The sequence below is a fragment of the Ascidiella aspersa genome, chromosome 8, assembly GCF_963924565.1.
Source record: "Ascidiella aspersa chromosome 8, kaAscAspe10.2, whole genome shotgun sequence".
Taxonomy (NCBI): domain Eukaryota; kingdom Metazoa; phylum Chordata; class Ascidiacea; order Phlebobranchia; family Ascidiidae; genus Ascidiella; species Ascidiella aspersa.
In genome coordinates, this window is record NC_139454.1 from 10326991 (window position 1) to 10347094 (window position 20104).

The window sequence follows — 20104 nt, forward strand, 5'->3', positions numbered from 1 at the left end:
ATGTGCAGAAAAAAGCGTTGTTTCTTTTTTCTTTTATTCTGAAATTGCGCAACCTAAACGTGACGTAACTGGCCCGACACGTTGCTACATAGAAATCAACTTGCAAATTTAAACTTTAAGGGTGCTATATAATAACTGTTTTAAAGTAACGTCGAATTCAAGTGCAGTGGGTTAACACAATCAATAATATTTGTTGAAAATAAGTTAAACTTAATAAATATAATTATTTTAGCTTTCAGTTTGATAAATAACTAAGATATAGTGTTAGACAGTGAACGAATGAAGTGCTCTTTACACCTTTCTCCACTGTAAACTGTAAAGTTATAATACCTTTCGCCCACAAACCCTTTATAAATTTATTTATAAATTCGTATACCACACAAATATCAATGCACAGTAAGTAAAAAAATATCAGTTAGTTGCTGAGTAGGTTAAAGGAGGTATGTTGGGTCCTTTTGGGCCACCAAAATGATCTTTCAATTTCCTTTTATTTTCTATTAGTGATTTCCTACTACATTTTTTACGTGATATAAAACGAACACACGGATAAATTCATAAAAACTACTCGATCTCTAAAGAATAACCCTTAAATTGAGTCTAGACCTATTTATCTGGTTGATTTGAGACAATTTGTTATATTATTAGAGAACGCGTCATTAAAGAATGGCTATAAAACGCGACACATTTTTATTCCAGAATGATATTCTACAAAAGTCTGCCATTATTGTGTATTCGAAAATAAAATTAATAAGAAAGCAGTATGAAGCGACCATGCCTTGCAATTTATTATTCGTAAAGAACGTTCTGTACACAACAATTATTACGTGACGGATTAGAATCCTATGTTTTGTTGTAGATTTGGCCCGAATCAGTTTTGTTCGCCCTGGGCAGCGTCGATTTTCAAAGAGGTATCTAAAATGACCTTAGGCTATTTATTTTGGTTGACCTCCTCGATAGTATAATCACATCTATTCAATTGGTCTATACCGTTATCACACCAGCAGTTTGACGGTTTGTAAAGAAAATATGCTTGTTATAGATATCGTGAGCACTGGATATTATATCGTAATTTGTTGGTTATTTAATTTATGCAAATTGATAAATATATTGAAATGTTGAATCCAATTAAAACAACAATATGATTATACTATGGCTATAATTTTAGCAACAAATATTGCAGTGGCCGAAGTATAATCAGGAGATTATATAAATTGAGAAATACCTCAACATTTTTTGGTTTCTTGAAAACCAAATATATTAATAATGATTGATTTTACTATAGTTTGACCCAGCGATAAAAAGGCAAAATAATTGTACACAACTGGCAAAAAAAATAAATTATTATGCTATTGTCGCAGAAGGGGGTAATTTGTGTAAGTTGTTTGTCAAGGGCTGCAATAAAACCAATCTTTCAGCTGTTTGTGAAAGAATTCGTAAAAACAAAGCTTCAAAAAGTTGCGTTAAAAGAGAGAAATGTTTTCACGCAAATCAGTTGCAAATTAGTGGAATACTATACCTATTTTTTTCTACACATTGGATCAAGAGTTTGACTGGCAACAACGGGCCTTTATAAATGATGTGCTTCGTAACGCCATTTTCGGAGGACCACAAAAAATAGTGAATCTATTTAGAGACTGATTGAGAGTGTCCCGATTTTCAGCTTTCAAAATCCCTACAGTCGAGTCGCATCCAAGGCTGTAGTGTTAAAAGGTTACTTTTTATGACGTCACATTTGAACGTAACATTGCGACATCACGGTATGACTTGTTATGTTTCCTGAACAAAATTCCTAGATTTGCGACTGTCTACAGTCTACACCTTATAGTAATGACATTTGCGGTTTGGGGTTCGCAAGGAGATTGAAGTCAGAACGCTTTATATGTCGAACTTCTATTTTCGTAAAACTAGCATTTGGTTTTAAGTATTTAATTTAACAAAACTAATGCATACAAAGTGACGTTCTGCAAAAGATTGAAGTAAATGAAGAATCATATTTACGTATTTAGCCAACAAAAACAAAAGAGATTCTAAACTGTTAAATTAACTACACAGAAGAAATACCATGTGCTAAATTAAAAACACCATATATTTGAAAGTCATCTAAAGATCATTAAACTGTTTGGCGTTCCATAGTTTGGTCAACACAGCAACGACAATTTGCGAACTGGCAAAATCAAAATTGCGAACGTCTTTCCGAAATGTGTCAGTCTGTAGAACTGCTAAAGAGCAAACGTGACACACGAGTCGGGCAAGTACCGACATGTAGAGGCATCCCATTTCGACTTCTGTTAGCTCCAGCTGGGATTGATAGCCTTTTAAGACGCTGTGCAGGGTCGTTTTTAATCCGTAGCCATGCACCTCAGATTGGCAGAAAAAATAGGCCACCATCGTCGCCACCTCAAAGATGATTTTGCTTTCTTTCAATTCACCGAAGTCGATAAGACCTGTACGTGGTTTTAGCAATGTTAGAACATGTCAATGTCTACTTAAAACGTTACAACGTGTATGCCCTTTGTTTGACTTACTACTGTTTAACGATCCCAAGTCGTCAAGTAGTTTGTAACATATATGTGAATTTAATTTAATGTAAATCAAAAAAATATTATTTAAATTTGTAGCATCCTGTAAACGTGGCAGATCTGTATGGAATATAATATATACATATAGCATAAATCAGTCTCTTATATATCCGGTAGCCTTGTCAAGGTTTTAAAGACGACGGAATATTTTTCCTGGTTAAAGGTATTTTTTTGAGTTTTGTTATTGTATGTAGGCCTAATGTTAAAAAAGTGTTAACTTATTACTTTAAAACTCGGTCGTAATATACATCGATTCCTTACCGTTTATTTTATATTCACACTGTTGTTTACTAGAGCTACATAAAACCGATATTGGTCTATCATATGAGTCTGTGACGATGATGTTTCCAGGGTTGACGTCGCCATGAATAAGACCTAGCGCAAAAACACAATTGTTTTTTTTTATTTTAATATCATGTACCGGTATTCATTAACCAAAAAAAAAAAATTAATCAATATTTTATATAGGCCTACAAGGGTTGTGAAAATTAGTCCTAAATGGTTGATTTGTTGGCAACTTTCAGGGTTATTATAGACTTTACAATGTTTAAAATAAAACTACGGCCAATACAACTCAGTTTTTTTACCGCAAGTCAGAGGCGAAATCAAAGGCGAAAAAGGACTCTTTTTCCTTGCCTATAGCTAGCACATTACGATAAAATCGTCGTAGCCCAAAAACGTCGTTGGTCTCAACGTACCCCTTAAAAATAAAAGTTTGGGCAACATATATACGATATAAGTGCGTTTTTTGCTTTGTGCGAATTAATAACATGTTTGTTGCATACCAAAATTTTGCCTCAAAAGCGAACTGTCCCTGGTGTTCTTAAGGACACTTTTTTATGAACCAACGTTTAAATGTAACTTATTGACGTCACGTTTTGACAACCCTTTCTGACGTCATCTCTAGGAAAAAATCATGTCCTCTACAGCGAAATCCTGGACCTGCGCCTGCTTCGAGTAACTGTAAAACACGACAGCGAGGCACATATTCCACACCTCGCCGCAGCTGTTGAAATAGGGGTCGAACTTCTCGCTCAAAACGGGCAACAGCTGCGAAACAGGTTTCTTTAATTCCAACGTCTTTGATTATGTCCAGTCGCTCAGATAAGTGATTGGACGTGACGTTTTCCAACATCCATTTGCTGGAGGTGGTTTCCCATTGCGCGTATGGCAATTCCTAGATATAAGTCGAAATTTACCATTAAATGACCATGCTTGTGACAAACATCAAATGTTGGTTCATGTTTGTACTTCTGTTTTTTTGTTTGTTTTTTTTAGTATAAAACATTAAAGTTGAAAAAGGCTGCGTAAATTAATTCGACCCCTCTTTACTAACCTTATAGTCAATGGCCTATTGACGATAACAAGTTTAAAAGTGCATGACATCGAATTGTAGTATACTCTAGTATAAGTCTAAATTATACAGGCAAAATCTTATATGAACCATTCAAGCACCCACCAACATAAATTTGTTCATTTCCGCTACCATGGTGCCAGTTGACTCGACCAACTTGAGAAAATCCTCTTCATTTGGTTTGACATGACCCAATGTTGTCCCAGGAAGATAAGTTAATAGCATAACCACATTGGGCGAATCACCACCTTTGAGATTTGTATAATTATAGTTGCTAAAAATCCTTAACTTTAAATGACAAAATATTTTTATACATTAGATGGCGTGAGTTATTAAACTTCCGATATTTAAACTCTATCAGTTTCAGATTAAACCATAGTAACTCTACAGTCAGTAAACACAAAAAATTGAACCAAAGTTACCTACCCAAATCGCGAAGACAAACGAAACTTCCCGACTTTGTCATCACTGGTTGCGGCACTTTATATTCATTTTCCTGAAGCGCATCTAGTATTTGACAAATGCCCGTGTATCGGTCTGCATAAAATATAGTAACTAAGAACATGAAATATGAATACAATAATCATCAAACCATTTGGGTTGATTTGATACACGAGTTGCATTTTTGACAGGCTGATCAAAGTTAGTGTGGACAATATTTTTATACTTCAGGAATCGCATGCAAGCAACGATCGACATGACCAATAAAACAGGCAAGTATCGTATAACTCAGTGGTTCCCAAGCTTGGGGTCGCGACCACCAAGGGGGGCGCAAGGGGGTGTATGGGGGGGGGGTCGACATCACCATTACTCTTTTCAATTTATGAATAAAGCGAAGTTCAGTGTTAGATTGTCTAATAATGGAAGCTCAAACCGTAACTTTAGCATGTTGTGTAATCCGGATATTTTAGCCAAATTTTGATACAACACGTCTAGATTTTTTCCCAATTTGGATTTTGCCAATTTGGAAAGGGTTTTTTGAATTTAGCTAATTTTGAAATGTGACTCTGGTCTATGTATCATACACTATAATTGCGGGGCCGCGCAAGTTATCAAAATCTTCAAAGAAATCGCGGGAACCACTGATATAACCGATTTAAACCTAGCTTAATGGAAAACAGGAAGTTAGAGTAAAGAGATCAAAGATTAAGGAGTAGGATACATTGCCTGAAAAACATTTTTAAAGCATTTAATATGATAAACTACGATAAATTTTAAGGGTTGGAAAAGTTAATACTGTTAAGGGGAAATTAAATTTAGAGACATTTTTGGTCACAATAAAATAGAAGAAAGTGTCTGTTACTTGACTCTTGTGATTCGTAAGAGTTAACGATTTTTAAGGTTAACTCTTTTGTAGATTTGGATGCATCTTGATTGTGGCAAAAGGTTTTAATCCTGAAGTTTAGGTCATCCCAGCCGATCAACTGTGTAACTGAAGCCACCTCTAAATCATAAATATCCTGTAGCAAGGCCTTGGCGTCACTTTTGCTAAAGATTGGTTTTGTCATCTCGTACATGATTGGATTTTGTATACTAAACCACGTGCATGAGAAAAGTTGGCACAAGCTGCTTAAAAATAATTCAAGTTGGTGTGTATGTACTAAATCGGAAAGGAAAAAGTATATTTGTATTTGGTAGCGGTGTGAACATTTTGAAACGATTCACAAATTAGGTCATAAAACACGTATTCTTAAGAAACTGCATTTTAGCCTTTTTTGTATTAAAATAAATTGATTTAATACAAAATTTTTATATCACAAGCGGTAAAGTTGCCTAAAAGTATAGTTTGTGGAAGGATCATATAACACACTGACTTCTCCGTTTCTGGATCTAATCCTGTACCCTGCCTCATTGCCCGACTACTTTCAAAGTATCCAAAAAATGTTGTATCGGACACCGTTCCACGTTCCAAGACATGATTTTAGTTCCAATATAGACATGACTATCGTTGAACGGCCAACACAATATTACAATAACAAGTGTAATATAGGGCCCCTCATATTTAAACATTAATATCGATTAAGGTTTAAACAGAAATGAGTGGACCGAATTCACATGCACGCAGCGTAACCTTACACACTTTTGGTAAAACTTTACTGATCTACAAGGGCTAAATAAAGTATATAATATAGTCACAGCTTAACTGCAATAGAATATAAGCCACAGTAAATGCTCGGCTGTTAGTGCAGTTGGTTTCACCGGAAAACTCGACGACAAAGCGATTTCCTTTCACAATTTTGTCATGGTTTAAAAACTCTAGCCCCAGGACTGAAATAAGAACAACATTTAACGTAAATTGTGTAAAAAGAGATGCCCGGTAGCAAATTAAGAATATTCGCGAAAACAAGAAAAAAAATAAATATAATTGGAGTCTACTGGACGCAATTTAACCAGCGAGCCTGAGCAAGTAAAGTTAGGCTTAACACATTTTTCTGATCACGGTGTTGTCGTGATTACAACGAATAGTTAAAATAAAGATTTTATTTGACGCGTAATAACAATGATAAGGTATACAAACAACAAATAACTATAGTATTTCAAAAAGGATTTTAACGACTCATGTGCCGACAGGTTACACTTATACGCTATGGCTTACATTGAATCAATACCACCAAGCTTTTTGATTTCCGATTCATCATGGACCTTTCGGTCTAGAGGTAACAATACAAAATGTTTGTTTGCGATTACAATAAATTTAAATGTGATTATACCCTTTTTTCTAAAATTAAAGACTTAACAGTCTACTATGCAGTACGTTGATTACAGTGATCATTGACGCAAAATACCACATATTAACAAAAAAATAGCAAAAACAACAATTACCGAATGGGTACAAAATAAATTTCAAGACAGCTTGATTCGATTTAATTCAAAATTTAGCCACCCCGCGGAAACGACGAAAACTTTCTACAGCAGGAGAATGTGAGCGACCGTGAAACGGCCCTGCGATTCTTAAAATAGGACTTTCAACATCATAAAACAAGGAACTTTGAAGGACGGCGGTAGAGGCTTGAACCTTGGGCCAATTAACACAGTAAAAGAAAAGTATGACATTAGAATCTTGAGAAGACGTAAAGTCGATTTGTGCTTCTTCGTTTGATTCGTTTTGAGGCCGTTTTAGTGAAACGCGTTAGAAAAAAAGGACGGGATATTGATACGAGGCGACGCCCGGTAGTTGCGACCAGATTTGCACGAATACGCACGAGCGGGTAAAATCGCGAACCCTGAAAATAAATTACAAGCGCTGCAACTCACACAACAACAACAATAACAACAACAACATCAACAACAATAACAACGAGCGAAGGAACGACAAGTTTGATTGCGTCGCGAGCGTACGTTTTTCCGTAGAAATTAAGCGACAGGCGGCGATCTCAGTACGACGCACTCCGACGAGAAAACGACAACTTACGACGCATATCGGACAACACGAAGCTGGAAGTACGGCCACGAAAACACTTGAACTGCAATCCAAATAAAAACAAAATACTTGCTGGTTGTTTTGACAAAAATTAGTTTTTTTCTATGTTAATATGGATTTAAGTGTTAAAGTTGAATTGCCACATAGTAAACGGCAAAAACAGTAATGTTTTGGTGTAGATTTGTACACAAGTTGATTTACACGGCTCTTTAAACGTGCATTTCTTATTGAATCTGTTCAATGTATAACGGCGGTAAAGGTGCGAAGTTTGTTTGAACAGGAAAACCGCATCTAGCTTCAGCGACGAGAGTTTGTGTGTGCGTTTGTTTGTGGGTCCGCCATTCAAGTTTGCCGCCTTTGACAGAATCCACTTTTTTAATGGATCTCTTGGATTCCGTTGGCGGTCCCGTTTGGAATGCTACTGTTCGGTGTCGCGGTAATCGGGGGATCCCCTTCGACCGTGAGTGCATTGGAATCCGGCCTGTCATTCATAAAATATTATCAAAAATGGTTAAGGCAGGGGCGGGCAAGGATTTTGAGCTGCTCGCAGACAGTTTTCGGTCTTACATGATAATGTGGCCCGCGAGCACAGTCTGCCGCAATCCCCCACTACTTCAGCAGCTATTAATGTACATATCGTTAATATATTTATTAAATGCTGTTTTTGGTCCCTATCGTTGCCCGCCAAGTCAGTTAAAAGCAGCAGAATAAAAAATCCGAAAGGTTTGACAATTTGTTCATAATTAGTCACAAATTATTGAAACAGGTATAACTTTAAGATGAAAATTTACCAATTTTTTTTCTTTTTTTTGTTTAAACATACAAATATATATTTTTAAAAAATTGTCGAAATACTAAAATGTATCGTTCGGGATTTAAAAAAATTGATAAATTAACGTTTCGTAACAATTGCTGTAAGTAACTATTTTATATGTGTAACAATCAATTTTGTTATTTGTCCATTATACTATCAAGGAAACTGTTATTATTCTAATATGTTCTTCCTCCTATATTTTGATATAATTTGTCTTTAATTCCAGTTTCGCAAGAAACGAATTTTACCAACAACTTAAGTTTCACAGATACCTGGTCATAACGAACCTTGCCTCTTCGGCGGGCTTTGATCTCTCAGAGTCCTCAGCGTCCGTTTTCGAATGCTGCGTATGGTCTTTCTCAGCATCTTGGTCGGTTCCATCTTCCGGACGCTTTAGGTCTTCCCCATCAGCATCCGACCTTGATCCGTCTTCATCATCAGGAAGAGGAGAAGACGGGGTGAGGACGTTGCTCTCTTCAGAAGCATTTGTCGCTTGTTCCTCAACTTGCGGTTTTGCGTCAATCTCCTCCAGATTTTCCTTTGCGTTTTCGTCGGCGGAAGATGGAGGTCGATTGTCATCATCTTCTTTTACTTCTTCTTGCGTTTCCGCATCATCACCTTGTTTTTCCTGGGGGTCCTTATTGAGAGAAGGTTGCGGAGACGAAGAGGCGAGATCATCCTCCGATTGTGATACGGCACCCACCTCAGAGGGATTTTGCTCCTCTTGTACTTTTTCTTCTTGGTCGACTTCAACTTTCTCTTCGTTCTTTTCTTGGACTTTTTCGTCTGGATTGTTCTGCTCTACCACGACAATATCTTCGACTGGTTTATCTTCTTCCTCCTCGCGGTTTCTATTCGACAATTGGTCGTCGTCTGCATCCTTGACGGGATCTTGCTTTTCCGCCGCGTCAAGACTTTCCTCTGTGTGATCTTCCGTCACTAACTCTTGTTCTTCCTCTTTGTCGCCGTTGGATGATCGACGGGTGTCGAGTCCTGCTGGACTTCCAGGATCTGACTCTTGGTCGCTCTCCGGGGTCTTCCTAGTTTCTTTGACGCCATCATTATCATCATCATCATTATCGTTAAGTGATGTCACGATGATTGCTGTTTCTTCGTGTGTAGGATGCGGGACCTCCTGCTCTTCAGGTTGCTGTTACACAAACACGAGTAAAGGTACTTTTTACAGCATCTACGTTTTCTTATTATAAGATATCATTATCTTATTTTTAAATATTCTTTTGTATATCATATTAACATAGATAAAATGATTTGTATATAAATTTATCAAATTATGCTGTGCTCACTACTAGACCTGTTTTTTGCAATTTCAGTAAATGTCATCGATTGCATACTATTAAATGTGTTACGGAACCTTTTATTCCTAGAGGTAACGTCTGTTTGAATAAAATATGTTGCCTGTTGGCTTTGGAAGAAAGCACGCAATTTGTATAAAAAGCTATGCTTTAGATTACTTTTTTTAACTTAATTGTGAAGCTTTTGCGTTGTTGTGCCTATATAGGACGTTAATAATGCTGAAAAACTTGCAATCTTCAAAGTGTTGAGTACGATAAATTGCCGAAAAATAAGTAGGCTGGCAAAATGCATTGCAGATTGTGTTAAGAAAACATTTTATGGGCAAAATATAGACGACGTTACGATTTGGCCTTAAATTAGGTCTACACGTCAGGTCGCGTTTTTTCGTCGTCGCAGCCTATAGATAGGCTACTTACATAGTATAGAAAAAAAAGAAAAAGTCTATAAAATTCAAAGCAAGAAAATTTTCAACAATTATATCTCGACTTAAATTCGGCTTGTTGTTTGTATTTTACTGGCTTGCCTCTTAGAAAGTAGTTGTTCACTAACAGTTAGGAACACCACAAAACATATATAGATCAATTACATTATCTGGGAGATTTTTAGCCTATATGAAATTTCGATCTGTCTATAAGTTTTCTTTCAGACTTCCTCGTTTGGGCATTTTTTGTCAGTTAATTTTCTCCAGAGCACTTCAACTTTTATTGTGATTTTGGCACTGTTAGCAAACTCCTATCGGCTTACCGAGGAAAAAGTTACACTGAAATATTAAGATCCTAACGTTCGCTTTCAAATTGAGAGTTGATTTCTGTCAACTTGCACTCAAAATAGCCCAAACTCTGATTCTGTTATAAAATTCCGTACCAACAAAACAACGACAAAACAGGTAACAAACAAGTTACAATTTTCTTAAAAATGCGCAAAAAAACAATCGTCTCTAGAAACTTTAGTCTATGTCTTCGGTAAAGCTTTTCTCGGCTTTCTGTATCTGTTCACTGATCTTTTGCTGCTTATCTCAATTCTGTCTGTCTTTCTTGCTGAGCGCGGCTGAGCCTAAAATAACATAACAGTACGCTGGGCGTTTGTAGTGATACGCAGTACAAAACTATATAGTCTATTGGCTCAAAACCCTTTCTTGAGTGATGCACAAAATGCTACCGGTTTGCTATATTTAGCCTCTTGAAAGGTAGATATATTTGGACAATACTATACTTTCACTACTGTTTTGAATAAGATACATACTGTTCAACAACTTTTTTAGATTTAGGCTTAATTTTAAATACTGACACTCTCCTCTGATTGTGCTAACCTACAGTGGCAACTACATAGGGCTGGGTAAATCTGTGTCCGTTCGTATAAGTGTAGCATAGGCCATGCAACAGAGAAAGCGAATTTAAGGCAGACAAGCTAAACTCAAATCGTTTACTGGTGTCTTAATGACATTCTCAATCAGAAATTCAATTGTAAAATACGAGCAATCAACCCAACTGTGACGACAACGGCTTAACTCTTTACCTTAGGGGTTTCTGGTTTCTCGGGGGTGTCTTCGTTCCTTGTCGGTTCCGGAGAGGGGTCGCGGTCCTGCGGGGTCCGCGGAACCAGAACCGGGGTGGCGGCGGCCGGGTGGGGCGCGTCGGGGTCTACGGAGGGGCTTGGGTTAGTTTCGTTAGTTGTTGAATTAGTCGTGGTGGTGTTAGGGCTCGCGACTGGTACGGTGGTAAACAACGGCGGGGTCTCGCGAACAATATAGACCTCAAGTGCTGTTTAGTTTTCGGGGGGGTTTTAGTTGTTTGTACATTTGGTGGTTCAATCGGTCGTTGTTAGTGAATGGGAGGAAAATTGGTAAAAAAATTAAAAAATGAAATTACGTAAGTCAATATTTCAAAATAAACGTGGAAGCATATTTAATTAATTTTTAAAACACTGTGCTGTGAAAAACAATACTTCAGAAAGATTTTGTTCTTCGTAATTAACATAAAGCACCAATGTGCGACCGTTTTTTACTTACAAAGCTTAAATACATAGAATAGCAAATTAAAAACAAATACTCCAGTGCAGGTTACTTGCGGCACACTAAAAAGTCCTAAATATTTACGCGGCACACTTTTAACAGAACAACAATAGATAAATTTTACAATCGCCCTTAACACACGACAAACTATATGTAAATGTCTCAATATCATTAATTTGTAATGGATAGTGCGTATCCAAGTCTAAATTGCTTGCACGTATGCCTATTGGTAATACAGATAACTTATTTTCCAAAATTACAAAAAGTTGCTGCACACTTGACAATCTCTCGAGTCACACATTGTGGGAATCACTGGTTTACGTTGAACCCGGATAAACGCGTTTCAAGTTTCGCGAATCACAAAAATCATATCTACCATTGGTCAGACCGCGCAACAGCACACATATTATGACGTCACAACCAATCACCTGCTGTGTGTTCATCTCTCGACGAAGGGGAGTCAGTCCGGATGTCCTCCTCGATTTGCTCTTCGGCGTTTTTTCCGTTGAAATTCACGTCCTCCGGTATTTCCCCGCTTCCCTCTATGACCTCATGAACCTCTTCGTCATCGACCACGTCAGCGGGCACCTGATGACGTCATCAGACAGAGTTATTACCGAAACTTAGCCCAAGAGATATTTGAAATACAACAACGATTTTGTTAAATAGATTTTAGTATTAAATTGTAATGTCGTAAAGGCCGATTATATCGACATCATCTCGCTTAAGACGTACATACGAACTTGTAGCATCTTCAGTTAATGTGACTGAGAAGTAATTCATGCATCACTTATAAAAGGTGGAACGCTTATAAATAGTGTACCTGTTCAAGACCTGCAGGTGCTAAATAATGCTCCAACCATAGAAGCTCACACTGATAACAATGCCATGCAATTTATTATCAAGCTTCATTACAGAGACGCAAATAGTGTACCCAATATTTTGATATATTGCGAAAATCATAACGGTCCCTATTTGCTTCTCACTCCAGTCACCAGCAACCAAAGAGTATGTGACCGTTTAAATGGGTACTTTTTGTTTTATTTCCATCATTAAAATTATGTTTTAGGTGTATATGCGAAAACAGAAATGCTAAAAACTGTTTTTTGAAATTGTTTTAACTTTATGCATAATGATTTAACTTTGACTTAAATTGTTGGTTCATCGCAAATGCATTTATCGATAATTTTTTTTTGCTGTGTGAAAATTGCTTAAAAGTAAGGCCTACGGATTTATAAAGCAAATTAAATGAGGGGGCAGAAAACTAAAGTCAGCAACTCAATTAGTTCATATTGTCGCTCCTTTGTTAGGGTAGATTTGAAAAATCAATTGCCCAAGCCTTGGCGGCGAGTTTGACCAGTTGACCACTTGCTTATTACTTTATACATAACTACATTACAGTAATTCATTATAATTATTATACATAATTCCGCTATTTAAAAAAAAACAGTTAATACCACCAACAATAGGTGCACAAGCAAGGTGCATAATTACAATAAAATCATCGGTTTAAAACTATAACGCAGCAAAGGGGTCGATCGGATTCGGCATTTACTTAATTACATCCTAGCAAGGCTGACGTATCTTCCGACAAATACGTTAACGACGGAGTGCGCCGAGCTTCTTTCTTACCTGGTCAATGGGAAGATCAACTTTTGTGTCCTCATCTTCATCCACCTCTTCCGCCTTCACTGCCCGGCTGTTGGCGTGGAACACGCTGTCGCTGTCCCCAGTGGGCGGGTGGGAGTCAGAAGCCGTGGCGGTCGGAGCTGCGGCTCGAACCCCAGACCTCTTGACTTTCACCGGCTTAGCATGGAACACAGACTCGCCTTCGTGAGTGGGTGGAGCACCTAAGTCGAATCGCACGAAGACGAATGTAAACGATGGGTTCCGAAAAGCAAGTTATATTTTCGTAGTAAATTGTCGGCCAAAATTTAACGATACCAATATAACGGTATTTAGCGAAATATCGGCTGATATTATTTATCGGTCTATCTCAGGGATTCTTAAACTTTTATCACCGCGGGCCCTAATTTATTTTTTTGCTTCGCGTGGACCACGGTTGGCGAGGAATATTCAAAGATGTCGTCATACATTAACGTCAAAATACAAGTAAATTTCAGAATCTGCTTATTTAGGTCCAAAAAATCTGTAAGTTAAAAGGAGCCCAATCAATGCTAAAACGTTTTATCTTTTTTATTAAACTCTTATCTTCAAAAATTGATTACTCCTTAAATATACACTAACACTTCAATTAGGCCTTCATGATCCCCCTAAAACTAGTTCACGGGGCCCCAAAGAGTTTATGGAGTTCAGTTTAAGAACCCTTGGTCTATCTCTATTGTTAAACAACGCCGTCTTAGTATGTGAACGATTTCTTTCCTTTTGTTTAAGGAAATAATTCGTTTAAATAAGGTCAGCTCTTTACGGTATACTCAGAAGCGGATAAAGTTTGCTATTTTAAACTCGAAAGCAGTTTAAAAGTTTTCCGGGTTGTTTGCAGTAATTTTGGCAGGCCGTATGCTCACCTGATGGTCTCTGGGGTTTGTACTTCTTAGTGCGTAGCGGTCTGTAGCCAGTCACAGCACTTGCGCCCATCACCGTTGTTTCTTCTTGTTCTTTGACTTGCTTTCGTTGCGCGTACTAGAAAAAAAATAAGAGTTGAGACAAATATAATTGCGGTTTAGATTTAGATAAACTTAAAATTGCTGCAAGCCAGACCATTTCGCCCATCTATTTTGGACCTAATCGACTCTTTTAAGAAGCATTGTAGATGTCGGTTGCGGCATCAACCACTTTTGTTATAATTATCGCAACATAGTTCAAACTGTTGAAAAAATGCAGTACTCGCGGTAATTTTTTAAGCAACTTTCTAATTGTTTGGGATGTTAGGGTATTTACTTTTCAAACGTTAGGTTCTTTTTAGTTAAAGCATATGATCAAATATAAACTGCAACATCGAAACTGACATCCCTTCCGATTAATGGCAGGTTTAAAAAGTGTCCCAAATATATACATTTTAGAAAAATGAACACTTAAAAACACGTTGCAGAAAGTAAAGGTAAAGTCAAACTAAAGCATAACTTTGTTTAACTATAGTCAATATTATCACAGCATATTTTAAATAACATACGGATTACGAGAAGCGTCAATGCGTTTCACTCACCATCTTTGTATAGGTTTGTTGATTTTCTTCCTTGTTCGGTGGCTTTGGTCTGTACGTTCTTTTAAGGGGAGGTAGGGCGCTTTAAAATAGAGTAGAATTATAGTAAATTTAAACATTGAAAAATCAATCAATAGAAAACAAAGCCCATATAAATTTTTTTGGGTTTACAAAACAAAAAATCTAGGACGCATTGCAATGTTTATAAGTTATAACAACTCACGTTTTCCTGGGCGAGTTTTGGTGCGAAGCAGCACCGATCTCTCCGTAAGGGAACTTCTTTAGCCTTTCGGTACCCACGGCAATGTAGTAACGTCCGTTTTCTAGTTCCGTTGGGTCAAGCATCAGACGGTATTCCATGTTGTAAAGCCTGCGCATTAGGCAATTTATCATTGGATGACACCACAACAATGCGGCATTGATGACGAAACCAAAGGCCAATAATGGGCATTGTGAAAACCTGTTTACTGCCAGGTTAGTCAAATGACTGAATAGTATCACTGATTTTTTTGTTTAATATTGCCATTCTAAAAGTAAATGTTACCATTTATTTTGCAGTGGACAAGTGTGCTAATCCTAACCTGACGGAAAAACAAGTTTAGCAATCTTTCTTCTTCCGTTCAGTTCATGTAAGACAGGGGTTTAAATAAATTCATACATTTTCACGTTATACATCAATACCTACATTTGATTCTCGTAGCCGCAAATATTAGGCCTATTCACCTCTGCTAAGCTGACCGACAAGGCGTATGTTTGACGCAACACGGGTTCACCTATTACGCACAGTGGGATAAGAATAACTTTGATCAGTATCCGTTTATCAGGGTTTTGGGTTAACATAAGTAAAAAGGCAGGGCTTAGATACCTTTTACACAATATATTTGTCTAAACTTCCAAGTTATTTATGTATACACTTATAATATAACATTGAATTGTTTAGACGTGTTTACTTTTTTCGACGAGTCGGGATAAATGCATTTTAAATTGTTGGTATTTAATTAGGTTTGGGCCTAACACACATAACCGAAAGACATTGAGAGAAAATCTATTGTGAGTAAACCCAAGTTATGGTTTTTAACTTCTAACCAAACTTGAACTTGCAGTTAACAAAAATGCAAATATACCGTTCAGTTCATTTAAGACAGGGTTTCTTTGTTTAACGCAGGCCCCTTAAACTATTTGTTTGTTTTGCGTGGACCAGGGTTGGCATGAACTTTTTTGAGATGACGTCATAAATTTACGTCATTGAACAGGAAGACTTAAACCCGCCCTTTTTAATCCAACAAATGTGAAACTGATATGGAGTATAAATACATTTAAGAAAAATACGGCAAAGCATTTTTGGATTGTGTAATTTTGTTTGAAAAAATTCATACATTTTCACGTTATACATCAAGATTTTTATTCGGCCTTCATTGTCCCCCTAAAACTAGTCGACGCACATGTTGCACGACTCACTGCCTTGATAACTTCGTTTTATTGTCCCCTCGATTTCAGGAGAAAATTTGTATGCACTCACTTGCGTACTGCCTGTCAACATCACACTAAACTAGGATTTTAAAATATGCTTCGGTCGATGGTTTACCAATACGTTAATCGTGGCATTGGACGAAGCTTGACGATTTGGAAGGCTCCTTAAAAATTCCATTACTTTTTCTCCTGATAATGAAGCCCGACGGCGGTCAATGTTTTGCATAAGCCGGTTTCTGATTTGAAATACAGTACAGTGAATGTACTACTATCACGCGGCCCACAACTATACATGACAAAACTGAAATATTAAAAAATAGCCCCAGAAGCAAATTGGATGCACTTACTTGCGCACTGCCTGTCCGGTCCGTAGGCTTAGTTTCTCCGTGACTTCACTGAGCACGAGGTCCCAGCTTTTCATAGCCCTCGGAATAAGCAGAAGCCTTGCAGCCGGCGCGTTCAAATCACCGTTCGCGTACACGCTAGACGGCGGGAAAGAGTATGAGTAAGAAAAATAAGTAAACGCGAAGCTTAACTAGAGTTTAAATCCGTGGTCGACAAACTGTTGGCCGCGGCACAAATGTGGGCCTAACAATTTTTAGTGAGTCGCGGGCTATTTTTTAATGTTTTACTGTGTTTTAAAAATGTGCGGCTAAGATTTTTTTTACTTTTGCTGATTGTTACATCATAGGGCCACCGTGCTATGCACCATCCAAAAATCAAAAATTTATTAAATCGTTCAAGCCCAAAGACGCTATGAATACTATGGCATATTGCGCCATATGACTTATAAATCTATGACGGAATTTTGTGACGTCATTTGTTTCACGCAGTGGGCCTTTAATAGCTCTTGAAAGAGCATTTTGGGCCGCGACAAAAGAAGTTTGTCGACCACTGGTTTAAACTAAAATGCGTGATGTTATTGATCTTAAGCATTATCAGTCAATGGGTGTTATCAGGATTTATACTAATTTTTGTTTTCACTTAAAGATGACATTTTCCATATTGCAGTTTTTGTTTTAGTGTTTCGACGGAAACCAATCCCAAAACAACAATTGCTTATGAAACATTGGTTTAACATATCAATGCAAACATTGCACTTACTAAATCTGACATGGATCTTTGATGTATTTGCGCCACCTTGCGGACACGTTCATCCTGTTCTGACGGGGTCTAATCTGAAAACGTAGAAAAAATGACGAATATTATTCTCTCAAGTGATTAAAATTAAAACAGTGATAAATTTGAATAAGCTTATAACTATCTATTTCTCCGCCTGAGACAAGATAGAGTATGTTAGGTAGAAAACGTATGTTATATAGAAAACAATAAAACTCAAAGTTTAAAAACCAGAGTAAAATCAGGATCAGACATTTTTTAAAGGGAATATATATTACGCCTATAGTGGCATAGTCTGTTCCTATAAGTAAAGTAAGTAACAACACCGTATGTAGAAAACATATGTTATGTAGAAAAGGCAATTTCAACACAAGGTATTTTGAAGAGTTAAAGATGTCATTTCACAAAAAAAAACCAACTTGCTATAGTAAGGATCCTTCCATTTAAAATGCTTTACTTAAAAACCATAACGTAAGCCAAAAGTCGGTAGAACGTTCATAAACCAAACAAAACGTAAAGGGTGGGATTGAAAAGCAGAAAGAGAGAAAGCAATCTGGCCGATTCAAATAGACAACGTACTTTATTGCATAGCTGCAACCTTTGCGTTAGGATCCGTCGTTTGGCAAGCAGGTGGCCGTCTGGCTGCCACGCCTTACCGTTTCCACTGCATGACGTCATATCGTGACCGAAGGCACGGCCGTGATGTCAGAGACAGGTGCGTGACGTAATCAGCACGCATAGATTTATAAGCTACGCTCGGTAAAATTGTTGAACGCTTGTCTGCGTATATTCGATTGTAACCGAAAAATAACATATGTCGATCGCTCTGAGTTAGCAAACTGACGTAAGAACTTTTTTAAGAAACAGTGTCAACAGATATTTTAATCGATATCTTCTGATTTGTAACGTTTACAATATTAAACATTACCCGCGTTCTATTAAATCTATTCAACTGTACGCCTGAAACGCCCATTCGTGCTGTGTAACGGATTTTAGGCAAGAATCGTTAAAAAAGTGTGTAAAAAATAGACAAAATTACGGCGACCTAACTTAAAGGGCGCGGTATAATATAGTATATTCTGTCGAACTAATAAACTCTTTATTAAATTATTGTTTAGCTTCTTTAGGATTTGCCATGAATTGACCTGTTATACACTGCATTAAACAAAACAGCTAAAAATATCAAACGGCACTGCGTTCTTTTCTTGGTACTCTCTAAAATCTTACGTCTAGAATTCAAACTCGCTGTCGGCAAGACGCAACAGTTGCAGCTTAAAAAACAAGAAGACAGCGAACACAACAGCAGCCATAGACAGATTGATCACACTCGGGAGAATGGGCGGCTTGACAGGAAGGACAGCAACGCCCGGATTAAACATATCACAAGTGGCGAAAACGAACGGCCACTTTTGCCGTTGAGTTCACTCGCACTCAGGATGTGACACTGCGGGACGCTTTCGGGACGAACGCTTACTTAATTTCATTCGGCGCTCTGCGCGGACCAAGTCCACCAGCTGAGCCTGCCCTGCAGGACTCGGTACCGTTCGAAGCAAAAAGCGTTTTAATTTACACAAAAATATATTAATGTAGAACACCGTTCACCGAAAATCCATCGCAGACTCATTGAATCGGTCCATGAACGTTTCAAGCCAGACTAGAAAAACAACTAGCCTGCAGTGAGGTGTCGAAATCTCCGGTCATACCGGGACCGTAGCTCTAACAACTGAGCTACACAGGCTCAGAGAGAAGCAATTCGAGAAACAACCATAGGCTTGCTGCATTCTGTTAGTACAGTGGTTCCAGGGGTGCCGCGGAACCCTGGTGTGCCATTTCTACTGCTCAAAGGTGCTGAGAGATATTTGACAATATTTTAAGAATATATTACAATTTTTTTTTATAAAAATTGGAGTGGAATAAATCCAATTATAACTTTCTACGCTGTGTAGAGTTGATGTGTTTGTTCCAGTTCCGTTTATTGTGACATTCTTGTGAATTACCTACGGAAAAATCTTGCAGGGGTGCCGTAATCTATTCATTATTTCTGAGGGGTGCCGATAGCCATAAAAGGCTGAGAAACACTATGTTAGTACAAGAAACTTCACATTAAAGGGGATCCACAGTACCATATCATTCGATAGTAGAACACCATCTGTCCAAAGGGTATGCCTGCATAATTGCCTTCACTGTGGTGTTACGCCGACATCGCCCGATTCTCAACAGGTGTGAAAATAAGCAACGACCGACGGTTAATCACCAGCGGGGGAGCATTGTTTCACATCCACGCTAGTCCCAGTTAAGAGCGACAAGAGATCAGATAGGCCCGCGAAGGGGCCCGCTCGAGTGGCAATCGAACGGGCGCGTAACAACCAGGCGTAATTGCCCGCCACACAAGAACCACGTTGCATCGTGTTTGTTTGCGTAATTCCCTCTTGGCCGACAATGGGCACGCGGGGAGCATTCTTCGACAGAAGTCGCGTTTCGAGAAATTCGAGGTGGCACGCGATTGTTTATCATTAGGCTCGCTGGTGGAAAAGCTCAAGTAATTGGCCTTTTCGCTCGTGGCTGACTTTTCTTAAAAAGGCATCGACCATTCGCGACACTGGGTGGCGCTGTGAAGCAGGATTGCGCGTTTGGTATGAATGCTTTCAAAGGCAATAGGGAGAATGTTGTGCTTCATTAATATGGGCAATAGGATAAAGCTATGTAAATCCTACATTTTGGCAACCTATTCAACTCGCCTTCATCAGGGTGACGTTGCCGAAACGTTGGTTAACAATTACAATTACCAGAAGAGCCGTTTTTGGTTATTACTACTTGGCTAACTTAAGAAAATGCAGCAATACACACCAGGTGTATATT

General features: G+C 38.0%; 2 protein-coding genes across 3 annotated transcripts in view; both read right to left on the minus strand.

Moving 5' to 3' along the window:
- Positions 1-2100: 2100 nt before the first annotated feature.
- Positions 2101-5450, minus strand: LOC146136035 (hydroxylysine kinase-like). Its single transcript, XM_083396135.1, has 6 exons — positions 5237-5450; positions 4360-4470; positions 4039-4181; positions 3576-3756; positions 2841-2954; positions 2101-2444 (listed from the first exon to the last, which is right to left on the minus strand). Exons 1-6 carry the CDS (start codon positions 5448-5450, stop codon positions 2101-2103), a joined length of 1107 nt encoding a protein of 368 aa, XP_083252261.1.
- Positions 5451-6297: 847 nt separating this feature from the next.
- LOC146136036 (uncharacterized) overlaps positions 6298-20104 on the minus strand; it is a 33919-nt gene continuing 20112 nt past the window's right edge. For both annotated transcript variants that reach the window (XM_083395072.1, XM_083395073.1), the window contains 10 exons: positions 17231-17304; positions 16474-16608; positions 14880-15026; positions 14660-14738; positions 14022-14136; positions 13126-13343; positions 11922-12081; positions 10998-11122; positions 8456-9318; positions 6298-7835 (listed from right to left, as the gene is read on the minus strand). In XM_083395072.1, coding sequence (XP_083251198.1) covers positions 7730-7835; positions 8456-9318; positions 10998-11122; positions 11922-12081; positions 13126-13343; positions 14022-14136; positions 14660-14738; positions 14880-15026; positions 16474-16608; positions 17231-17304 — 2022 coding nt within the window. In that variant the 3' untranslated portion in view covers positions 6298-7729. The remainder of the gene's footprint in view (positions 7836-8455; positions 9319-10997; positions 11123-11921; positions 12082-13125; positions 13344-14021; positions 14137-14659; positions 14739-14879; positions 15027-16473; positions 16609-17230; positions 17305-20104) is intronic.